We start from the raw sequence: 19,876 nt of genomic DNA, 5'->3' as shown, positions 1-19,876 counted from the left end.
CCTTTTCTTCCTAAGCACATTTTGCAATCTTCCAGTTGCAGACAACTCACAAAATACTTTTATACCCCATACCACAATACCAGTCAGGGTTCAGTCAATAAAATAAAAACCAATCAGGCATTCTGATGAAGAAAATTTAATATAGGGAATTGCTTCAGTAATTATTAGAAGACTGGAAGGCAAAGAAAACAAAACCAATAACATAACAATCACAGGTGAAGTACAAAGATATCACACCAAGGTGGTACCCCACACTAAGGGATGTTAAAGGAAAGCTGAGTTTTTATTTTTTTATTTTTTTTTATTTTATTATTTTTTTTTATTGTAGTTTATTTCTAATATTATGCCATCGTGGTCTGCGAAGACGCTTTTTATGATTTCAATCTTCTTGAATTTGGGGATACTTTGCTTGTGACCCAATATGTGGTCTATTTTTGAATATGTCCCATGAGCACCTGAGAAGAACGTATATTCTCTGGCTTTGGGGTGAAGTGTTCTGAAGATGTCTATTAAGTCCATCTGATCTAGTGAGTCATTTAGGATTGCTGTATCTTTACTGATTGTTTGTCTATAGGACTTATCCAGTGCTGTCAATGGTGTATTAAAGTCCCCTACTATGATTGTATTGTTGTCGATCTCTCCTTTGATATTTTCCAGGAGTTTTTTTTATGAATTTGGGTGCTCCTACATTGGGTGCGTATATGTTTACCAGGGTTATATCTTCTTGTTGTATTGATCCCTTTAGTATTATGAAGTGGCCTTCCTTATCTCTTGTTAAGGCCTTCACTTTGAGGTCTATTTTGTCCGATATAAGTATTGCTACCCCAGCTTTCTTTTCCTTTCCATTTGCCTGAAAGATATTTTTCCATCCTTTCACTTTCAGTCTGTGTGAGTCCCTTCTAATGAGGTGGGTTTCTTGTAGACAGCAGATGTATGGGTCATGTTTTTTTATCCATTCAGCCACTCGATGTCTTTTGGTTGGAGCATTTAGTCCGTTTACGTTTAAAGTTATTATTGAAAGGTACTTGTTTGTAGCCATTTCTTTTTTTGTGTGGCTGTTTTCTTTCTGAGCTTTTTATTTCTTATTTTTATACCAGTCCCTTTAGCATTCCTTGCATTGCTGGCTTGGTGGTAACAAACTCCCTTAGTCTTTTTTTGTCTGTGAAGCTTCTTATTTCCCCTTCAAGTTTGAATGATAGCCTTGCTGGATAGAGTATTCTTGGATTCAGTCCTTTGCTTTGCATCACTTTGTAAATTTCAGTCCATTCTTTTCTGGCCTGATGTGTTTCTGTTGAGAAGTCATTTGACAATCTAATGGGAGATCCCTTGTATGTAACTTTCCGTCTCTCTCTTGCAGCCTGTAAGATTCTCTCTTTGTCCTGAACATTTGCCATGGTGATTATGATGTGTCTTGGTGTGGGTCTTTTCGGGTTCACCTTGTTTGGGACTCTCTGGGCTTGTGTGACTTTTTTCTTCCCCACCTCAGGAAAGTTTTCTGATATTATTTCTTCGAGTAGGTTTTCTAATCCTTGTTCATCCTTCTGTTGTTCTGGTACTCCTATTATTCGTATGTTGTTTCGTTTCATGTTGTCCCAAAGCTCCCTTAGGCTCTCCTCCTGTCTTTTAATTTTTTTCTCCAATTGCAGTACATTTTGGGTGTGTTTTGCTTCCTTGTCTTCTAATTCACTTATTCGGTCCTCCGCTTCTCCTAGTCTACTGTTGATACTTTCAATGGAGTTTTTCATTGCAGCTATATCACTCTTCATTTCTTCTTGGGTCTTACTTAGGTTGTTGATTTTTTCATCTGTTTCTTCTAGCTTCTTCCATATGTTATCGATTTTTTCATCTGTTTCTTCTAGCTTCTTCCATATGTTATCGATTTTTTCATCTGTTTCTTCTTGCTTCTTGCAGAGGTTGTCGATTTTTTCCTCCATCCGGTTTATGCACTCTAGGATCCTTATTCTGAATTCTTTATCTGTCATGTTGCATGCCTCTGTATTACTTAGCTGCTTTTCTGGAGAGTCCTCCTTCTCTTTCCTTTGGGGGTTTCTTTGTCTACCCATGTTTGATCTCACTGACATATCTAGACGTTGAGTTGTTCAGTGGTTGCTCCCTTGGTGGCAGTGACTCCTTGGTCTGTGGTTGCTCTTCGGGCGGTTGCGGTAGCAGCTGCTCTTCAGTTGTCAGCAGCTCCTCTGGTGGGTGCTGTTCACAGCTGTGGTGGCTCTTCCGGCTGGTGGGGCGAGGTTTCACGTACAGCTGTTGTTCCTCAGCAGAGGATGAGGTGCTCAGGAGGTTGCTGTTGCTTGGATCTGCTGCATTGATTTAAAGGCACAAAATACAACACAACAAGGCACCACGTACCAGGCACTATACACAAATATATTCACAATATTAATAACCCCAATTAAAGGTGACCACCTGAATTAAGAGAATTAGGGGATAAGGAAGAAGGAAGAGAAAAAGATAAAAGAGAAAAAGGAAAAGAAAAGTAGGGACCAAAAAAAGGGAGTGCAAAAATGAAATTGGGAAAAAGGAAGGGGGAAAATAAAAGCGAGAAAAGAAAAAAAAAAAAAAAAGAGCGAAAAGAGAGAATGAAGTGGAAGAGGGAAGAGACTTTTTATATGAGGAGAATACTCCTATAGAACAGCCATTAATCCCAACAAATTCCAGCAACAGATCCCTGGATATGAATGCAAACTAGAAACAACCAATAATATAACGATGAAAATAGAATGGTGAACACTAATCCCAAAATAAAATAAAGAAAAAAATAAAATGGCACTTTAAAAAATGGTAAAATGGTAGCAGTAATAATACTGGTTAAAAATAAGAAGGTAGTAATTAAAAGGGTAAAATCAGGTGATGGAAAAAGAAGAAAAGAAAGAAAAAAAAAATAAATAAAAATAACAGAAAAAAAAGAATGAAAAAAAAATTGGTTTCTTAGTTAAAAAGTGAAAAAAGAAAAAAAAATTGCAGTAGTGAAGGTCCTTCATTTCTTCTATTCCTCAGTGTGGCTCGCCTTAGACCTTCCAGGTATTCAGGAGAGTGTTGAGTTTCCCTGCGATATACTGTTCCTCTGTGTTGTAAACCACAGTCCTTATTTTAAAGCATGCCGCATTTATTTCCCAGACTGCCTTATTTTGTGTTTAGCAAAGAGTCAGTTTGTGGGTCAGCCTCTGGGTGGCAGTGTTCTGGGGTTGGCCTCTGAGGCTATAGGGCCTCTCTGTCCAGTGGAAGTTGGAAAGCTGAGTTTTTAGAACACACTCACTTTTGCAACCACTATTGAAAGTATAGAAGATGAACACGATGGAAAATAGTGCAGCAATTTCAAGAGCCTCATTTCAGCATCAGAAAGCATAAAACTGTGAGTTTGGAGCAGAGAGAAAATAGCTTCATAATAAGCTCATATGCCCAGCTGTATGGAATAGAGAGAGAGTATTGGAAGAAACATTATCAGTAATAACTGGAAAAACACATTGCCTATTGCTACTGTGGGCTTTTTGTATCTTTCACACCACCACCCCTTTGAGCTCTGATCTCTTTAGGATCTTCAGCATTTATCCATGAGCAGTTAGAACCTAAGCCATAAAGGCCATTTTTGAAAGAAAGATCAGATTCAGATCAGTAGTTCTCAAAGTGGGCTGAACACTACCACCACCAGGATGTTTTTAAAAATCCTCATGCTCTGGCCATATCCCAGTCCAGTTATAGGGGAGAGCAAAATTGTGAGTATGAGAAACAGAGTTTATTCTTGTATTATTATTTATTAATTATTGTATTATTTATTTGTATTACAACTAGAAACCTACTTTTGCCCACCCTTGTATATCAGAACTAGAGGCCCAGTGCACAGATTCGTGCACCAGTGGAGCCCCTCAGCCTAGCCTGCGCTCTCTCGCAATCCGGGACCCCTTGGGGAATGTCAGAGAGCCAGTTTTGGCCCAATCCCTGCAGGCCAGGATGAGGGACCCCACTGGTGCACAAATCCATGCACCAGGCCTCTAGTATGCATGTAAGATCTTTGGTTAATCTCTTTCCATCCTCCCCCCTCCCCCTTCCCTCTGAGAGTCATCAGTCTGTTCCATGTTTCCATGCCTGTACATTGAGCATTTGCACTCTGGTGGTCATTTCATGTCACAGCTACCAGTTGAAAGATCAGATGGTTGCTTAGGCTTTTATATATATTGAAAAATGGTGATGAGACCCAGTTAGTAGTTTTAAGCTTCTCAGATGATTTCAATAAAAGCTAAGGTTGAAAACCAAAGGCAGGCATCTCACCCACACCTTCATAAACAGGATTGATAGATGATAAATTTGTATGGAATATACACAGAGCTTTAGAAAAGATGTAAATTTTACATATATTGACGAGTTGTTCATCATTCTGGCATGCCTGAGTCACCAATGTTAAACTATAGAAGTCTCCATTTATATAATAAGATGCAGTCAGGCAGTGATTATGGTATACAAAGGATTCCAGAATGCTTCCAAGTCCCATTAAAGACATACCAAAACAAGCAATATTCAGATGTTAAGCAAGGAGAGGAATAAAAGCCATAAGCGGCACAAAAGTGAGGTGATAAGAGAGGTAGGATTTGCAGGTCTTGATGTTTAGTTTTTCTGCATTTTCCAGCCTGCACTTCAAATGGATGGCACAAATATTGAAATCAGATTATTTTGCTGAGGAGCTTCTGCATGGTCCCTTTGATATCCTTATTATTTAGACTGTAGATAAGGGGGTTCAATAGGGGGGTAACCATAGTGTACACCACCAAGGCCACCACATCGTTCCTTGGAGAAAGTGAAACAGTGGAATTGAGGTAGCCACAAGGCCTGTTGCATAAAATGAACAAACAACTGACTGGTAACACCCACAAGTGTAGAAGGCTTTATACTTCCCACCTGATGATAGAAAGAGAAAAAGATAATTGAGATAAGGAGAAAACCAGAGATGGCAGCAACAAAATGCATGACTATGTTATTATTGAAAGTGTCAGACAGGTAAGGTTCTGCATAAAGTTGAGTAAATACAGAAAGTCCCAAAAAGAGGAAGCCAAACAAGCTCACACCCAGATACATTTTTTAAAAAGCCAAAGGTTGGTTACAGTTTCACCCCAATACAATAAGATTGTGGGTTTGATTCTGGGTCAGGGCACATACAAGAATCAACCCATAAATATGCATAAATATGTGGAACAACAAATCAATATCTATCTATCTATCTATCTATCTATCTATCATCTTTCTATGTATCATCTATCTGTCATCTCTATCTCTCAGTCCCTTCCTTTTTCTCATTAAAATTAATCAATTAAAAATAAATAAAAATAAGTGCTACTATATTTTTCAAATGCTAAATGTTAAAGTTAAGATCTTTTAAAAATATTTTTATTTATTTCAGAGAGGAAGGAAGAGGGAGAGGAAGATAGAAACATCAAAGACGAGAAAGAGTCATTGATCGGCTGTCTCCGGCACACCCTCTACTGAGTACTGAGCCCACAACCTAGGCATGTGCCCTGACCTTGAATAAAATTGTGACCTACCTCCTGGTTCATAGGTCAATGCTCAACCACTGAGCTAAATCCAGCTGGACTAAAAAGAAAATCTTAAAGCAGGAAGAGAAAGGTGGTTAGTTACCTACAAGGGAGCTCCCATTAGATTATCAGCTAATTTCTCAACAAAAATTTTGCAGGCCAGAAGGGATTGGCAAGAAATATGCAAACTAATGAAAAGAAAGGACCTAAACCAAGACTGCTCTAACCAGCAAGGCTAACATTTAAAATTGAAGAAGAGATAAAGAGCTTCCCGGACAAGAAAAATCTAAAAGAATTCATCACCATCAAATCAGTATTCCAGGAAATGTTAAAGGGACTTCTTTAAGAAAAAGAGGGGGAGATTGCTGTTTTCAAGCTGCTCCTGCTACTGCATCTAAGGGAACCATCACAGAAGGATGGTGTGCGAAAAATGTGAAAAGAAACTTGGTACTGTTATCACTCCAGATACATGGGAAGATGGTGCAAGGAATACCACAGAAAGTGGTGGAAGAAAACTGAATGAAAATAAAGCTTTGACACACACACACAAAGCAAGATTCGATCCACATGGAAAGAATAAGTTCTTCACTTGCAGAATTTTCAAAAGTTCTGTGCACCAACCAGGTTCTAATTACTTCCAGAGCTGTGCGTACAAAAAGGGCATCTGTGCAATGCGTGGGGAAAAGGTATGGGATACCAAAAACTACAAGCAAATGTTTGTCTATATGTATTGATGAGGATTCTGTCTTTCTGTATGATTTTGATTTCTGCTTTATATTTTCAAGACATATCCTAGATGTTCAAGTTACAAATTAACATGCTTTAAGACTATTAAGGTTAAACCAGGGAAGTTGATTCATTCTTTTGCTCTCTAGCAGTTTTGAATAGCAACAATGGAACTAATCTGCCTTACAAGCATCTTACTGAACTAGAATAAGAGGCAAATTTAACAACAAAATATTGTCCCAGTTCTGTAGCACTTTTTATTTAACAATATTCATATAATTCTTATCCTCTCCCTCTACTTTATACTTACATATATATTGCAAAAGTGAAAAGGGGATTATTGATATTTCCTCAGAACTTGGCATTAGGATTTGTAACTTCCCCCTCATTCCCTTGTTCTTAGAATCAGCAGGCCTTTAATTAATTGCAGCTTCACCGGGTATTTAATTATCTGAGGCCACAATTGCTGAATGGTTCCTTAGAAATTAACCAAGACCCAAATCAAACACAAGTTCGATTTATGATTTAAAAAAATGTGTTATTGAAGCCATAGTGCTAGTACCTTCATATGAGAATAAGAACACAAGGGATACCCCATACATATCCAAATGAATACACTGGATTTCAGAAAACACATGTTACACACATGACCTTGAATTTACACTATTATGAAAGCCAGAAGAGCAGTGTTCATTATGATGATGTATAATATAAATGAATCACTACTCTTTGGGAAAGTTTTTGAAGCAAAAATGAAACTTCTTTAACCTTCCCCTCAAAGCAAACAAAGAAAAAGAAAAAGAAAGAAAAAGAGGAGGAGAGGAGAACATAAATATGAGTCAAATCTCAAGCATCTCTTATAGCAGTATTTTTGCCTATATATCTTCTAGGGCAAGGGAAACAAAAAATAAACATGGGGTTACATCAAACTAAAAAAAAAAAAAAACTTCTGCACAGCAAAAGAAAGCATCAACAAAATGAAAAGGGAACCCACTGTATGAGTTTGCCAATGATACATCTGAGAAGGAACTAATATTCAGAATTTATAAAGAACTGCCCTAACTGGTTTGGCTCAATGGATAGAGCGTCGGCCTGCGGACTCAAGGGTCCCGGGTTCGATTCCAGTCAAGGGCATATACCTCGGTTGTGGGCACATTCCCAGTAGGGGGTGTGCAGGAGGCAGCTGATCAATGTTTCTCTCTCATCAATATTTCTAACTCCCTATCCCTCTCCCTTCCTCTGTAAAAAATCAATAAAAGATATTTTTTAAAAAAAGTGAAAAAAAGAACTTATAATACTTAACACCAGGAAGACAAATAATCCAATTTAAAAAATGGTCAAAAGACATGAATACACCTGCCAAATGGATGCAACCAATAAATCAACAAACAATAAGTGCTGGTGAGGATGTACAGAAAAAGGAACCCTAGTGCACTATTGGTGGGAATATAGATGGTATAGACACTGAAAAAAAAACATATGAAAGTTTCTCAAAAAATTAAAAATTAAACTGCCTTTTTACTGCAATACCACTTCTGGAAATATATCCTACGAATCCCAAAACACTAATTCGAAAAGACATATGTACCCCCTATGTTCATTGCAGCATTATTTACAATTGCTAAGATATGAAATAAACCTAAATACCCATCAATGTATGATTAAAGAAGTGATGATATATATACTGGATAAAGAAGTGAAAATATATATATATATATATATATATATATATATATATATATATATATATATATATATATATATATATATAATGGAATATTACTCAGCCATAAAAAGGATGAAGTCTTACCATTTGTGACAACATGCATGGACCTAGAGGGTATTATGCTAAAATAAGCCAGCCAGAGAAAGACAAATACCATATTTCACTTACATGTGGAATCTAAACAAAATTAAGACAAAAACAAAGCAGAAACAGACTCGTAGATATGGAGAACAAACTGATGGTTGCAACATAAGAGGGGGACTTCGGGGACTGGATGAGAAAGGTGATGGAATTAAGAAGTAAAACTTAGTAGTTAAAAAATACGGGAATACCCTAACTGGTTTGGCTCAGTGGATAGAGCGTCGGCCTTCAGACTGAAGGGTCCCAGCTTTGATTCCGGTCAAGGGCATGTACGTTGGTTGTGGGCACATACCCAGTAGGGAGTGTGCAGGAAGCAGCTGATCGATGTTTCTCTCTCATCGATGTTTCTAACTCTCTATCCCTCTCCCTTCCTCTCTGTAAAAAATCAATAAAATATATTTGAAAAAAATACGGGAATGTAAAGAACAGCATATGGATTATAGTCAACAATATTGTAATAATTACTAGTATGTATGGTGCCATGTTGGTACTAAACTAATAAGGTGAATCACTTCATAAATTATTTAAAAGTCTAATCATTATGCCATACACCTGAAACTAATATACAATAATATTGAATGTTAACTGTAATGGAAAAATTAAAAACAAATTTCTTTTAATTTTAATAATATATTTTATTTTATTTAACCCAGGGTATCCAGATACTATCATTTTATCATGTAATCAATATAAAATTTATTCATGGATGTTTTATATTAAGTTCAGAATCTAATGTGTATTTTATACTTACAGCACATGGCAATTTGTACTAGTCACATTTCAAGTGCTCAAAAGCTACATGTAGCTGGTGGTTCTTGCATTGACAATACATGTCTAGAAATACAGTATGAACAAACACATATAAAATCTAATTTAATCTAATCTAATTTTCTGCAAAAAAATGCTTTATTTTATTTTCTTCAAATGCCGTTTTTTAAAATTTATCTTTACTTTTGAAACTATTACAGATGTCTCTTTCTTTTTCCCATTGACCCCCTTCACCCTGACCTCACTGCACTATTGTCTGTGTCCATGGGTTAAGCATATATGCACATAAATTGATCTTTGGTTAATTTCTTCGTCAGTTTATTCCATTCTTCTGTGTCTCTGGATCTACTTTGTTCATCAGTTTATTTTGTTCATTTGATTCCACATATGAGTGTGATCATGTGATACTTATCTTTCTCTGAATGGCTTAAAGAATTATTAAAAATCTGTTGAGGCTTAAAAAACAAAAAGGTTGATTCAAATGTCCTTAGGGATGGACTAGAGCAGGGGTTCTCAACCTTCCTAATGCCGCGACCCGTTAATACAGTTCCTCATGTTGTGGTGACCCCCAATTTCATTGTTACAAATTGAACATAATTAAAGCATAGTGATTAATCACAAAAACAATATGTAATTATATGTGTGTTTTCCGATGGTCTTAGGCGACCCCTGTGAAAGGGTCGTTCGACCCCCAGAGAGGTCGCGACCCACAGGTTGAGTACCACTGGACTACAGAATGCTATGCTTATTGCCCATATCCCCCTTCAGAATTAAGGGCTTATGATGTAGGTGCAGGGAGGGCAGCCATCTAACAGCATTCAGGCCTCTTTGCAAAGACCCATCAGTGAAAGAAGCTGCCTCACTCAAATCTCTTGACATTTCATTCACCACTGTATGTGCACTGTGGTTGCTCCTGAGCTGCTCCCAACCACTCACTGAGAACAGCAGAAGCCAGTGCATGCCCATTGCCCTGGTCACACAATGACACTGATGACCAGGATCACTTACACCTCCCAGAATGGTGAATCCTCTTCTTGCCATGAGGACCTGAAGTGTCAGGCAGCAGTAGATCTTGAAGTTCAATGGGACTTTTGCCATATGTCTGGAAGTGTATCTCTTTAAATGTCAAGACGGCAGAGGCGAGAGCTGTGGAGACCTGAAGCATGAACTCCCAAGTGGCTCAATGGAAGTGCCATTAGAAGGGGCCACTTCTACTTTGAACCCTTGATTTATGGACAAAATATTCTATAAATCAAAGAGACAGCACACTATGATTGTCAGTGACTTGGAGTGGATACTGCATCCTGTGGATTATATAGACAGCACTTCCTGTGTATTCAAAAGCCTGAACTAAACTTGGTCATTCTCTTTAAAACTAAACCTATGCTATATCTTCCACTAAAATTTTTCTTAAACCCCCTCATGTTCCACACTCTCTTTATAATATGCCTTTTATTCCTTCCCACAGTCATGATAGGTAGTTTATATTTGTCACTTATATTTCCCCAATACTCACTCTTCAACCCCCTCTACTAGGATTGTTTCTGCCTCTACTCTTCTATTTAGAGGTAATAAGTGGAGCCCCCATGAATGTCAACAGAGGATCCATCTCACCAGAAAATGTCAATAATATTTTTCAGCCCTCATTTGGTTAGTCCTTTCAACAGAACCAAACTATTTAACCAAATTCTGCTTTTCTTTAGAAAGGACCTCTTTGCCTCAGTATCACTGTAAACACCAAGGGTCCATGACACCTACAAACTTGTTCAGGGGAAGAACATCACAGAAAGTTGCTTTCTGAGACAATTAAACATTTCTTGGGAGACACCTTGTCACTTTTAAGTCAAATCAAAGAACAAGTGTTCTTCCTAGGAGGAAATAAATGTATCTCCCCGCTTTGATGCTTGTCACAGCATCATACTTTTTCCATTTTTTTAAATCTTTGCACCCCAGAGGATCTGAATTGTTTGGAGAGTGAAAAGACAGTAGAACAATTTACTTAATGAGGAGCTCTGAGAATTCGACCCTTGAGATGCTGGAAAATTTAAATGTGTTCCTTTGTTCCTTTCTTTAATTCTCTGATCCCAGCCAAATAAAAACTCAACTGAGCTTCAGCGACATCCTTCAGAGAGGGTCATCGTATTCCAGTGGAGTGAAAAGGAAATGAGACAAAGTGGGTACTGGGATTTACCTGTGGAATAATTAGACTGTGATTATCCTGTATTATATAGTTTATGAAAATGAAGTCCCTGTACTTTGAAGGTATTTTAGTTTCCACTGAAACCAGTCTTTTCCAGTATTTGTTCTGTTTCCTTCTCTCTTCTTTTTGGTATCTAGAGATCTCAACAATAAGAATTGTATTTTGGAGAATCTCCACCTCTTTTCTACTCTTTCCTATAATTGTAGGCTCTTCTTGATTTCCATGTTTAACAATTTGTTCATTGGAGATCTATTATGCATGAGGTATTGCCTGTGTTGTTCCTAATGTGGTTGGTTTTTTTTTTTTTTAATATATTTTATTGATTTTTTACAGAGAGGAAGGGAGAGAGAGATAGAGAGTTAGAAACATCGATGGGAGAGAAACATTGATCAGCCACCTCCTGCACATCTCCTACTGGGGATGTGCCCTCCGCCCAGGTACATGCCCTTGACCAGAATCGAACCTGGGACCTTTCAGTCCGCAGGCCGACGCTCCATCCACTGAGCCAAACCGGTTTCGGCAATGTGGTTGGGTTTTTTATTTCCTACCTTTTGCAGCAGACTGGACTCACTGATAACACTTGATAGTTTTATATTGATGTTATTGTTCTCTCACCTTAGTGTCCACAATGTTATCTGTGAATAATATAATTATTTCTGATGCTTAGTACTCAGGAGAATTTTCTTTCCTCATTTTACCAATCTCTATAAATATTCAGCAGAATATCAAGTGATTGAAGTAAACGTTGACTGCATTGGTCTGTTCATGAATTGAACAAAAATATTTTAGTGCATTAATGTAGAATATCCTGTTGCCTGCAGTTTAAAAATAACTGTTATTTATTGAATTAAGGAATTGCCATTAGTGTCCTCATTTAACCAGAGGAAACCAATTATATGATGAATGGGAAGATTTCTATTTTGTGTTATAGTTACTCTTTTGGTCTCAATCTTTATTATACATCTAACATTTGTATGTTGAGCACTTACTATTTGTCAGGTACCCGATAGGTCCTTGGAATGACAGTGGTGAGCAAATGACAGTGGTGATAAGGTAATCTATTCTTAATTTTTTTATGAACCTCCATACTGTTTTCCACAGAGGCTACAACAATTTTTGTTCCCACAAAGGTTCCCTTTTTCCCACATCATCTCAAAAACTTATTTCTTGACTGATTGATAATAGCCATTCCAACAGGTATGAGGTGATATCTCCTTGTGGATTTTCTTTACATTTCCCCTAGAGCTAGTGAAGTTAAGCATTTTTTCATATATCTGTTGGCTATCTGTATGTCTTCTTGGGAAAAGTGTCTGTTCAGGTTCTCTACCTATTTTTTAATTGAACTGTTTGTTTTTTATTTGTATGAGTTCTTTATATATTTTGGATATTAGCACTTCATTGGAAGCTTTAGGATGATTTTATGTATAGACACTGAATATTTCTTAATAAAGTATATTAATTTTTTCATTTCATGCCACTAAATTTAATACAACTATCTCCACTCAAGAGCATGTACACATGCCCTCACACATGCTTTCCATTTTATTATGATGGTAGTGTGCTTCTGTTCCCCCCTATTATCTATGTAGTCAATGTGCATCTTCCTTTACTTGGAAGAATCCACTTGGCAGGAAGTCTCTGAAATAGGAAGCCATAAGGATCTTCATTAATTAGAAGTGCTGTGTGGTGATAAAAAATATATATAGACCTGTTGTGTTTATAATGATGACTGCCCAAGTTTAAGAGAAATACTGAAAATCATCACCATGTATTGTGATGTTAAGAACAGAAATTCACATTTATCACATGTCTAGTGTATATCACAGGAACTACACTAGAAAAATGTTATGCATCATGTCATTTAATCACACATCTGTCCTACAATGTAAGGAATATTTAATGCTCTCATTGTGGAGGTGAAGTATCTGTAGCTGAGGGAGATTAAATAACTTCTTCAAGGTCACAGAGATGTAACATGGTAGACCAAGTTCTGTTCCAGGAGGTCTGACTCACATCCTATTTTCCAAATCACAGTTCTATACTGTACTTTGGAAGAGTTATATAGCAAAAATAATTGTGATGAAAGAATAGATTAATAATGATAATAATAGCTATAAATTAGAAAGATCTTACTGTGATTAAAGGCATTTTCATACTTCACAATGATGGTCATAGCAGTCATCACATTTTAGAAAGAAACACAATAAGTCACAAAGAGAGTTAACTGTGACATCAATATAAAACATCAGGTCACAAAATTAAGGTTGTTTGAGTTGAAAACACATGTTTTCTTCACTATTATGAAATGAAAATAGTGTGGAGATTAAGAAACACCTTAAATGTCTTTAGTTATTTTGGAAGGCTTGTATGAAAGAAGAAATTTCTTCATGTTCATAGATTTTTAAAAAAAATATATTTTATTGATTTTTTACAGAGAGGAAGGGAGAGAGACAAGGAGCTAGAAACATCGATGAGAGAGAAACATCGATCAGCTGCCTCCCGCACACTGCCCAGTGGGGATATGCCCGCAACCAAGGCACATGCCCCTGACCGGAATCGAACCCAGGACCCTTCAGTCCGCATGCCGATGCTCTATCCACTGAGCCAAACCGGTTACGGCCATGTTCATAGACTTTAATAAGTGAATTAGATTCAGTGAGTTGAAGATAAAAAGAGAAAGATTTCTGCTAAATTAAAGAAAGTCTGAATAATTACACAATTTAAAATAAAATTGGGTAACCACTTAAATGGGTGAATGACCAGAATTAGAATGACTATTAGATCATGATGGATGCCCACACAAAGATGGAAACTTAAGGTGCTGACTAGCTGAGATGCCTTTTGGCTGTTTACTGAATGTTGCTTTTGCCTCCTTCTTCATAAGATAAACCAGCTGCATGGAAGCAGAAAACCACACAGAAGTGCCACAATTCCTGCTCCTGGGTTTCTCAGATGACCCTAAACTGCAGCCCCTCCTCTGTGGAGTGTTCCTGTGCATGTACCTGTTCACTGTGCTTGGAAACCTGCTCATCATTGTGGCCATCAGCTCTGACTCCCACCTCCACACGCCCATGTATTTCTTTCTCGCCAACCTGTCCTTTGTGGACATCTGTTTCACCTCCACCACGGTCCCAAAGATGCTGGTGAATGTCCAGGCACAGAGCAAAAACATCTCCTACATTGGCTGCCTCATTCAGGTGTATTTTTTTACAATATTTGTTGGAATGGATAACTTCCTTCTGACTGTGATGGCCTATGATCGGTATGTGGCCATCTGCCACCCCTTATATTACATGGTCATCATGAACCCACGCTTCTGTGGCATTCTGGTTCTGATATCTTGGTTCATCATGTTCTGGGTCTCTCTGCTTCATATTCTACTGATGAGGTGGCTGACCTTCTGTGTAGGCACTGAAATCCCACATTTCTTCTGTGAACTGGCTCAGATCCTCAAGGTGGCCTGCTCTGACACCCTCATCAATAACATCTTCTTGTATGTGGCTACGGTGCTACTGGGCGTGTTTCCTTTCACGGGAATTCTGTTTTCTTACTCTAGGATTGTCTCCTCTTTAATGAGAATATCCTCTGCGAGAGGGAAATATAAAGCATTTTCCACCTGTGGCTCTCACCTGTCTGTGGTCTCCTTGTTCTATGGCACAGGCCTGGGGGTCTACCTCAGTTCTGCTCTGACCCATTCTTCCCTACAAAACTCAGTTGCCTCAGTCATGTACACTCTGGTCACCCCCATGCTGAACCCCTTCATCTACAGCCTAAGGAACAAGGATGTGAAGGGAGCCCTGAGAAGGCTCCTCAACCTACCAGCATCTTGTCTGTGATAGAGCTCTGGCCTCAGAACAACTAAGTGTACCTTGTGTGCCCAAAGGTAAATGTTGCAAATTTAAATATCTGGTTCTTTTTCACTTGTAAAAGACATGTTTGTTTTATTCTAGTTCCAAAACATGTGTGATTTTGCTTCTCTTTGTATTTGTATTAGCTTCATCTTAGCTACTCCCTGAAAAATTCCTGTTTTACTTTTCTTCCCTCTATGCTGACCACAATGTTTCATGTTTCATCAACATTCTTTCAGCTATTCTTAAGATTTCTAATTTTATGCCACAGCAGGTTTAGCTTGGTGGATAGAGCATCAGCCTACAGACTGAAGGATTCCAGTATTGGTTCCCATGAAAGGCATATGCCCAGTCTGTGGGCTTGATCCAAGGCAGTCGTGGGCAAACTACGGCCCGCGGGCCGGATCCGGCCCGTTTGAAATGAATAAAACTAAAAAAAAAAAAAAAAAAAAAAAAAAAAGACCGTACCCTTTTATGTAATGATGTTTACTTTGAATTTATATTAGTTCACACAAACACTCCATCCATGCTTTTGTTCCAGCCCTCTGGTCCAGTTTAAGAACCCATTGTGGCCCTCGAGTCAAAAAGTTTGCCCACCCCTGATCTAAGGAGAGGGCATGCAGGAGGCAGCCAATCAATGATTCTCTCTCACCATTGATGTTTCCATCTCTCTCTCCCTCACCCTTCCACTCTCTGAAATCAATAAAATGTATATTTTTTAAAAAGAATTCTAAGTTTAAATGTAAAGCACTTATCTTATCAAGTGCTGACTTAGTTTCCCAAAAAGTTGTCCTCATATGTTGCTGATCTTCACCTTAATTGGATTGTATGCCTATTTTTCCAGATCAAATTATATGAAAATCATACAGTAATCAGCACAACATGCTTATGTTATCAGGACTCTACTTGTTCTTCATATGGAAGCCTTAATTTCATCTTAAAAACATTTCTTTCAGATATTTTCTCTCATTCACTTCACTTTTCAAAAGAAGAGACTGCAAGGAATTTGGACTACAGCCTGGCAAGCTGACTTTGCTATCCGACCTTACATAGGAACTGTGATGTGGTTTTCAAGTTCAGAGTAGGAATCTAGATTTGAAAGATGGTTTCGTCAGATACCCTATAGGAATTTACCTCCTGGAAAACTGAGAAGTGCCATTTTTTATTAACCTTCCTTCCATCCATCTTCCTTCATTTCCTTTTTTATTTGACCTATATTTCCCATTATTGCAATTTTGATATAGACCTCTAAGATCCCAAACCGTGTAATAATGAGTACAATACAATAAGAGTTGCTTTCTCATGTGATTTCATTTTATTCTGGAACTCTGTGGGGGTGCCTCAGGAAGAAGAGTTACCCTTATGTGGAACATGTTTGGAACTTGATTCTTTAAGGGAAGAATGTTGACAGAATTGAGTCTGTAAGGAAGCATGGAGGAGTACATGCTGTCAACATTTCCCCCACGTTCCCTGAGATCCTCTCACCATTTCCATTGCATGACTGGCAACATCCAGTACCAGCTGGAACCTATTTTGCCCAATATGTGGTAGCAGAACTGACAGGGAATTATGTCCTATCAGAGACAGCTCTTGATGGAGAGGTGTAGAGGATAGCATGTCTTTCATCCTTTTTCTGGAATAATTCTGAAGTTTATGCGGTTTTTTTTTTACCATTTACCAGAATTTCCCCTGGAGGTGAAATCTCTGCTCATTCACAGTGGTAGGTGCCATATGCAAGCTTCATTTGATAATTTGATGTATTTTCTTTTGTGTATCAGTTCCCCTCTCTCTCATCTATCTTCCTGGCTCCTTCCAATAAAGTGTTTGCACATAAATCCTTGACTCAGCATCTGCTTTCTTTGTGAACAAAAATTGACACAGGTGATAATAATGTGATCAATTAAGATAATATTATGATAGAAATTAGTGACTGTGGAGAAACAACAGAAACTAATTGTTGGGGATACAGGAAGGACTGTAAAATTACTTAAAAGCCATAATTTGTTATAGAGGAAAGAATTACTTAATGAGACTTAAATTCATCTTGATTTAATTTAATCCAATGTGTATTTGTTGTCTACTTTACAAATTGAGGGAGGAACTAGAGAGATACAAATGATTGCACTGTGGAGTGGTGAGCATAAGAATGTTGCTGTGTAGCAGGTCCTGTTAAAAGAAAAGTTTTTAACTCACATTGAATAATTCCAGGAATAACTCTTTAAAATTTATGTTTTAATATTTTTATTGAGATATAGTTTACACACATAAAATTCTTCAATTGATGTAGTAAGTTCAATTATCTTGGTAAATTTGTAGAGTTATATAATCATTAACAAAATCCAGCTCTACAATCTTTAATGACCTTAAAAATACCCTTTTACCCGTTTAAAGTTAATTACCACAATCACATTAGCCTTAGGAAATCCCTAGCTACTTTCTGTCTTAGCATATTTGTGTTTTCTACATATTTCATATAAATTGAATCATAAAAATATGTTGCCTTTTGTATCTGGCTTCTTCTGTTTGGTGAATTGTTGGGGTCATTCATGTAGAAGTATGTGTCGATATTTTATTTCTTTTATTGCAGAATAGGCTTCTATTGTATGTTTATACCTCATTTTGCTTCTCCATTTACAGTTCATGAACATTTAGATATTCCCAGTTTGGAGATATTAATAATGCTGCTGTGGACATTGAACATTTTCATTTGTCTTGGGTAGATCTCTTGGAGTGCAATTACTGGGTCATATGGTAAATATATGTTTAACTTTTTATGACACTGCCAGGTACCTTCATTTATTTATTTTTTTAAAAAAATACTTTTTATTGATTTCTTAAAGGAGGAAGAAAGAGGGATAGAGAGTTAGAAACATTAATGAGAGAGAAAGATCAATCAGCTGCCTATCGGGGATGTACACCCAACCAAGGTACATGCCCTTGACTGGAATCGAACCTGGGACCTTTCAGTCCGCAGGCCGACGCTCTATCCACTGAGCCAAACCGGTTAGGGCAATCATACTACCTTTTAAAGTGGCTACACCAGTTTAAATTCTCATGATGAATTCATGAAGGTTTCATATTTTCCACATCTTCACAATACTTAGTATGCATGAAAAACTGCTAATAGGAGAATATGCTTGAGCATTGAATAAAAATGAGAAGAAGTGTAACTTGCAGATATGTTTAGGTAACATTCAAGAGACATTCAACAGTATGACAATAAGGAAGATATATGGAACTATCGCTGAGTTACTAGAAATAGGTTAGATCACTGGTTCTCAACCTGTGGGTCGCGACCCCTTTGGGGGTCGAACGACCCTTTCACAGGGGTCGCCTAAGACCATCAAAAAACACATATATAATTACATATTCTTTTACTGATTAATCACTATGCTTATTATGTTCAATTTGTAACAATGAAATTGTGGGTCACCACAACATGAGGAACTGTATTAAAGGGTTGCAGCATTAGGAAGGTTGAGAACCACTGGTTTAGATACATAGATGGACATCAGACCATTGAGGTCATTATAATTCTTTCATTTGTTTATACAACAAATGACATTATTGCTTCTTTCCCAGCCCTAAGGCCTTCTTCTCCATGCAAAGACTCTCTTGACTAGAGGTTGCTGTTTTAGGTTCATTCTCTGTGAAACTGAGGAAAACCAGGGTTTTCCCCTCATGCCGGGGTCCTTATTCCGGCAACTAGAAGGGTTCAGGAATCTGGAGAAGGCCGTGCGTAAATGACATAGGAATCCGGGGACTAATAAAGAGTCCGGAGATGAAATATAATTTTGAAAGGCATTGAGGGTCAGAGAAGCTTAGCTAAAGGAGCTAAGATCCAAGATCTTAAGTCTAAGGTCTTAGATTCTCCCATCCCCAAGACCCCATGCTTTTTATTAACAACTTGTCCTGAGGCGAGGCAGAGATATACACTTCAAAAGGTACAGAAACATTGTCAGAATGGGAGAATTAGCCTATGGCTGTTCAGAAGTTTGGCCAGTAGGAGGCAATAATATGTAGATTAAGATGCCTTGTAACTGCCTGGCAGCCACAATCAATAATCCCTTTTCAGAACTGGGGAAATGCCTTTAGCCATTCCCAACAGCTGACTAAATGTGTCACTCAACCCTGTTGAGTCCCCAAGTCTCAACAACCTTTTGATGAAACTCTTGAAATTATGACATGCTGGAATTGGTTCCCGGCACCCTCACTCCATTTTTATCTGCATTTTCCATTTTTGGATCTTCTTGGTCATGGTAGATGAGTAGTTTTCCTCCAGGAGTGGTTTTGCTTTTAAGAAAACATAATGCACATTTGAGTGTCAGTTGTGACCTTAAGACCACCTACAGAAGCAGAAGCCATAGATTATCCCTTTGATCCTCCTCTTATTAGTGCACCTCATTCACCTTCTCCCCTTGTAAAAGACTAATAAAAATCATGGAAGAGGTTCTTCCAAAATTTATAGGAAAAATAGTTGATTCAAGGAAAAACAAAAGAATCAACTATAAATAAATTGGAGCACATCCAACCCAAAATCTTCTGCATAGCAATGGACGCCTGCAAGCAAATGAACAGGGAAATTTCAGAATAGGAGAAAATATTTGCAAATCATATATCTTATGAGAGGTTAATGTCCAAAATATGTTAACTACTCACACAACTAGATAGCACAATCCTAAGGATCTAATTGAAAAATGGGCAGAGGATTTCAGTAGACATTTTTCTGAAGATGACATACAGATGAACAATAGGTACATGAAAATATGATCTGGTCAAGGTGGGGGCAGAGTAGGTGCAAGGTACACTCACCCCCTCCCAGGACCAAACTGGAATTACAACTAAAATATAAAACAATCAACCTGAATAACCAACTGCAGTGTAGCTGCTCAGAAGTCTGATAACCAAAGGTTTAGGGGAACAAGCTCCA

General features: G+C 37.7%; 2 protein-coding genes across 3 annotated transcripts; both read left to right on the top strand.

Annotated features, from left to right (window-relative positions):
- The first annotated feature begins 5,904 nt into the window (after nt 1-5,904).
- On the top strand, nt 5,905-6,543 carry LOC132234195 (cysteine-rich PDZ-binding protein-like). Its single transcript, XM_059695239.1, has one exon. It carries the CDS (start codon nt 5,954-5,956, stop codon nt 6,269-6,271), a length of 318 nt encoding a protein of 105 aa, XP_059551222.1. The 5' UTR covers nt 5,905-5,953; the 3' UTR covers nt 6,272-6,543.
- Nucleotides 6,544-13,995: 7,452 nt separating this feature from the next.
- LOC132234194 (olfactory receptor 7D4-like) lies at nt 13,996-18,389 on the top strand. 2 transcript variants are annotated; one of them, XM_059695237.1, is made up of 2 exons: nt 13,996-14,930; nt 18,368-18,389. In XM_059695237.1, the coding sequence occupies exons 1-2, from the start codon at nt 13,996-13,998 to the stop codon at nt 18,387-18,389; spliced, it is 957 nt and encodes a 318-aa protein (XP_059551220.1). The 2 variants fall into 2 exon arrangements, with proteins under 2 accessions (XP_059551220.1, XP_059551221.1); XM_059695238.1 differs by lacking the exon at nt 18,368-18,389 and having other exon boundaries at nt 13,996-14,934.
- The last annotated feature ends 1,487 nt before the right edge of the window (nt 18,390-19,876 follow it).

Source organism: Myotis daubentonii, chromosome 5 (genome assembly GCF_963259705.1).
Source record: "Myotis daubentonii chromosome 5, mMyoDau2.1, whole genome shotgun sequence".
Classification (NCBI taxonomy): domain Eukaryota; kingdom Metazoa; phylum Chordata; class Mammalia; order Chiroptera; family Vespertilionidae; genus Myotis; species Myotis daubentonii.
The sequence above is the reverse complement of the archived record's forward strand: the minus strand, read 5'-3'. Positions and strand labels throughout refer to the sequence as shown.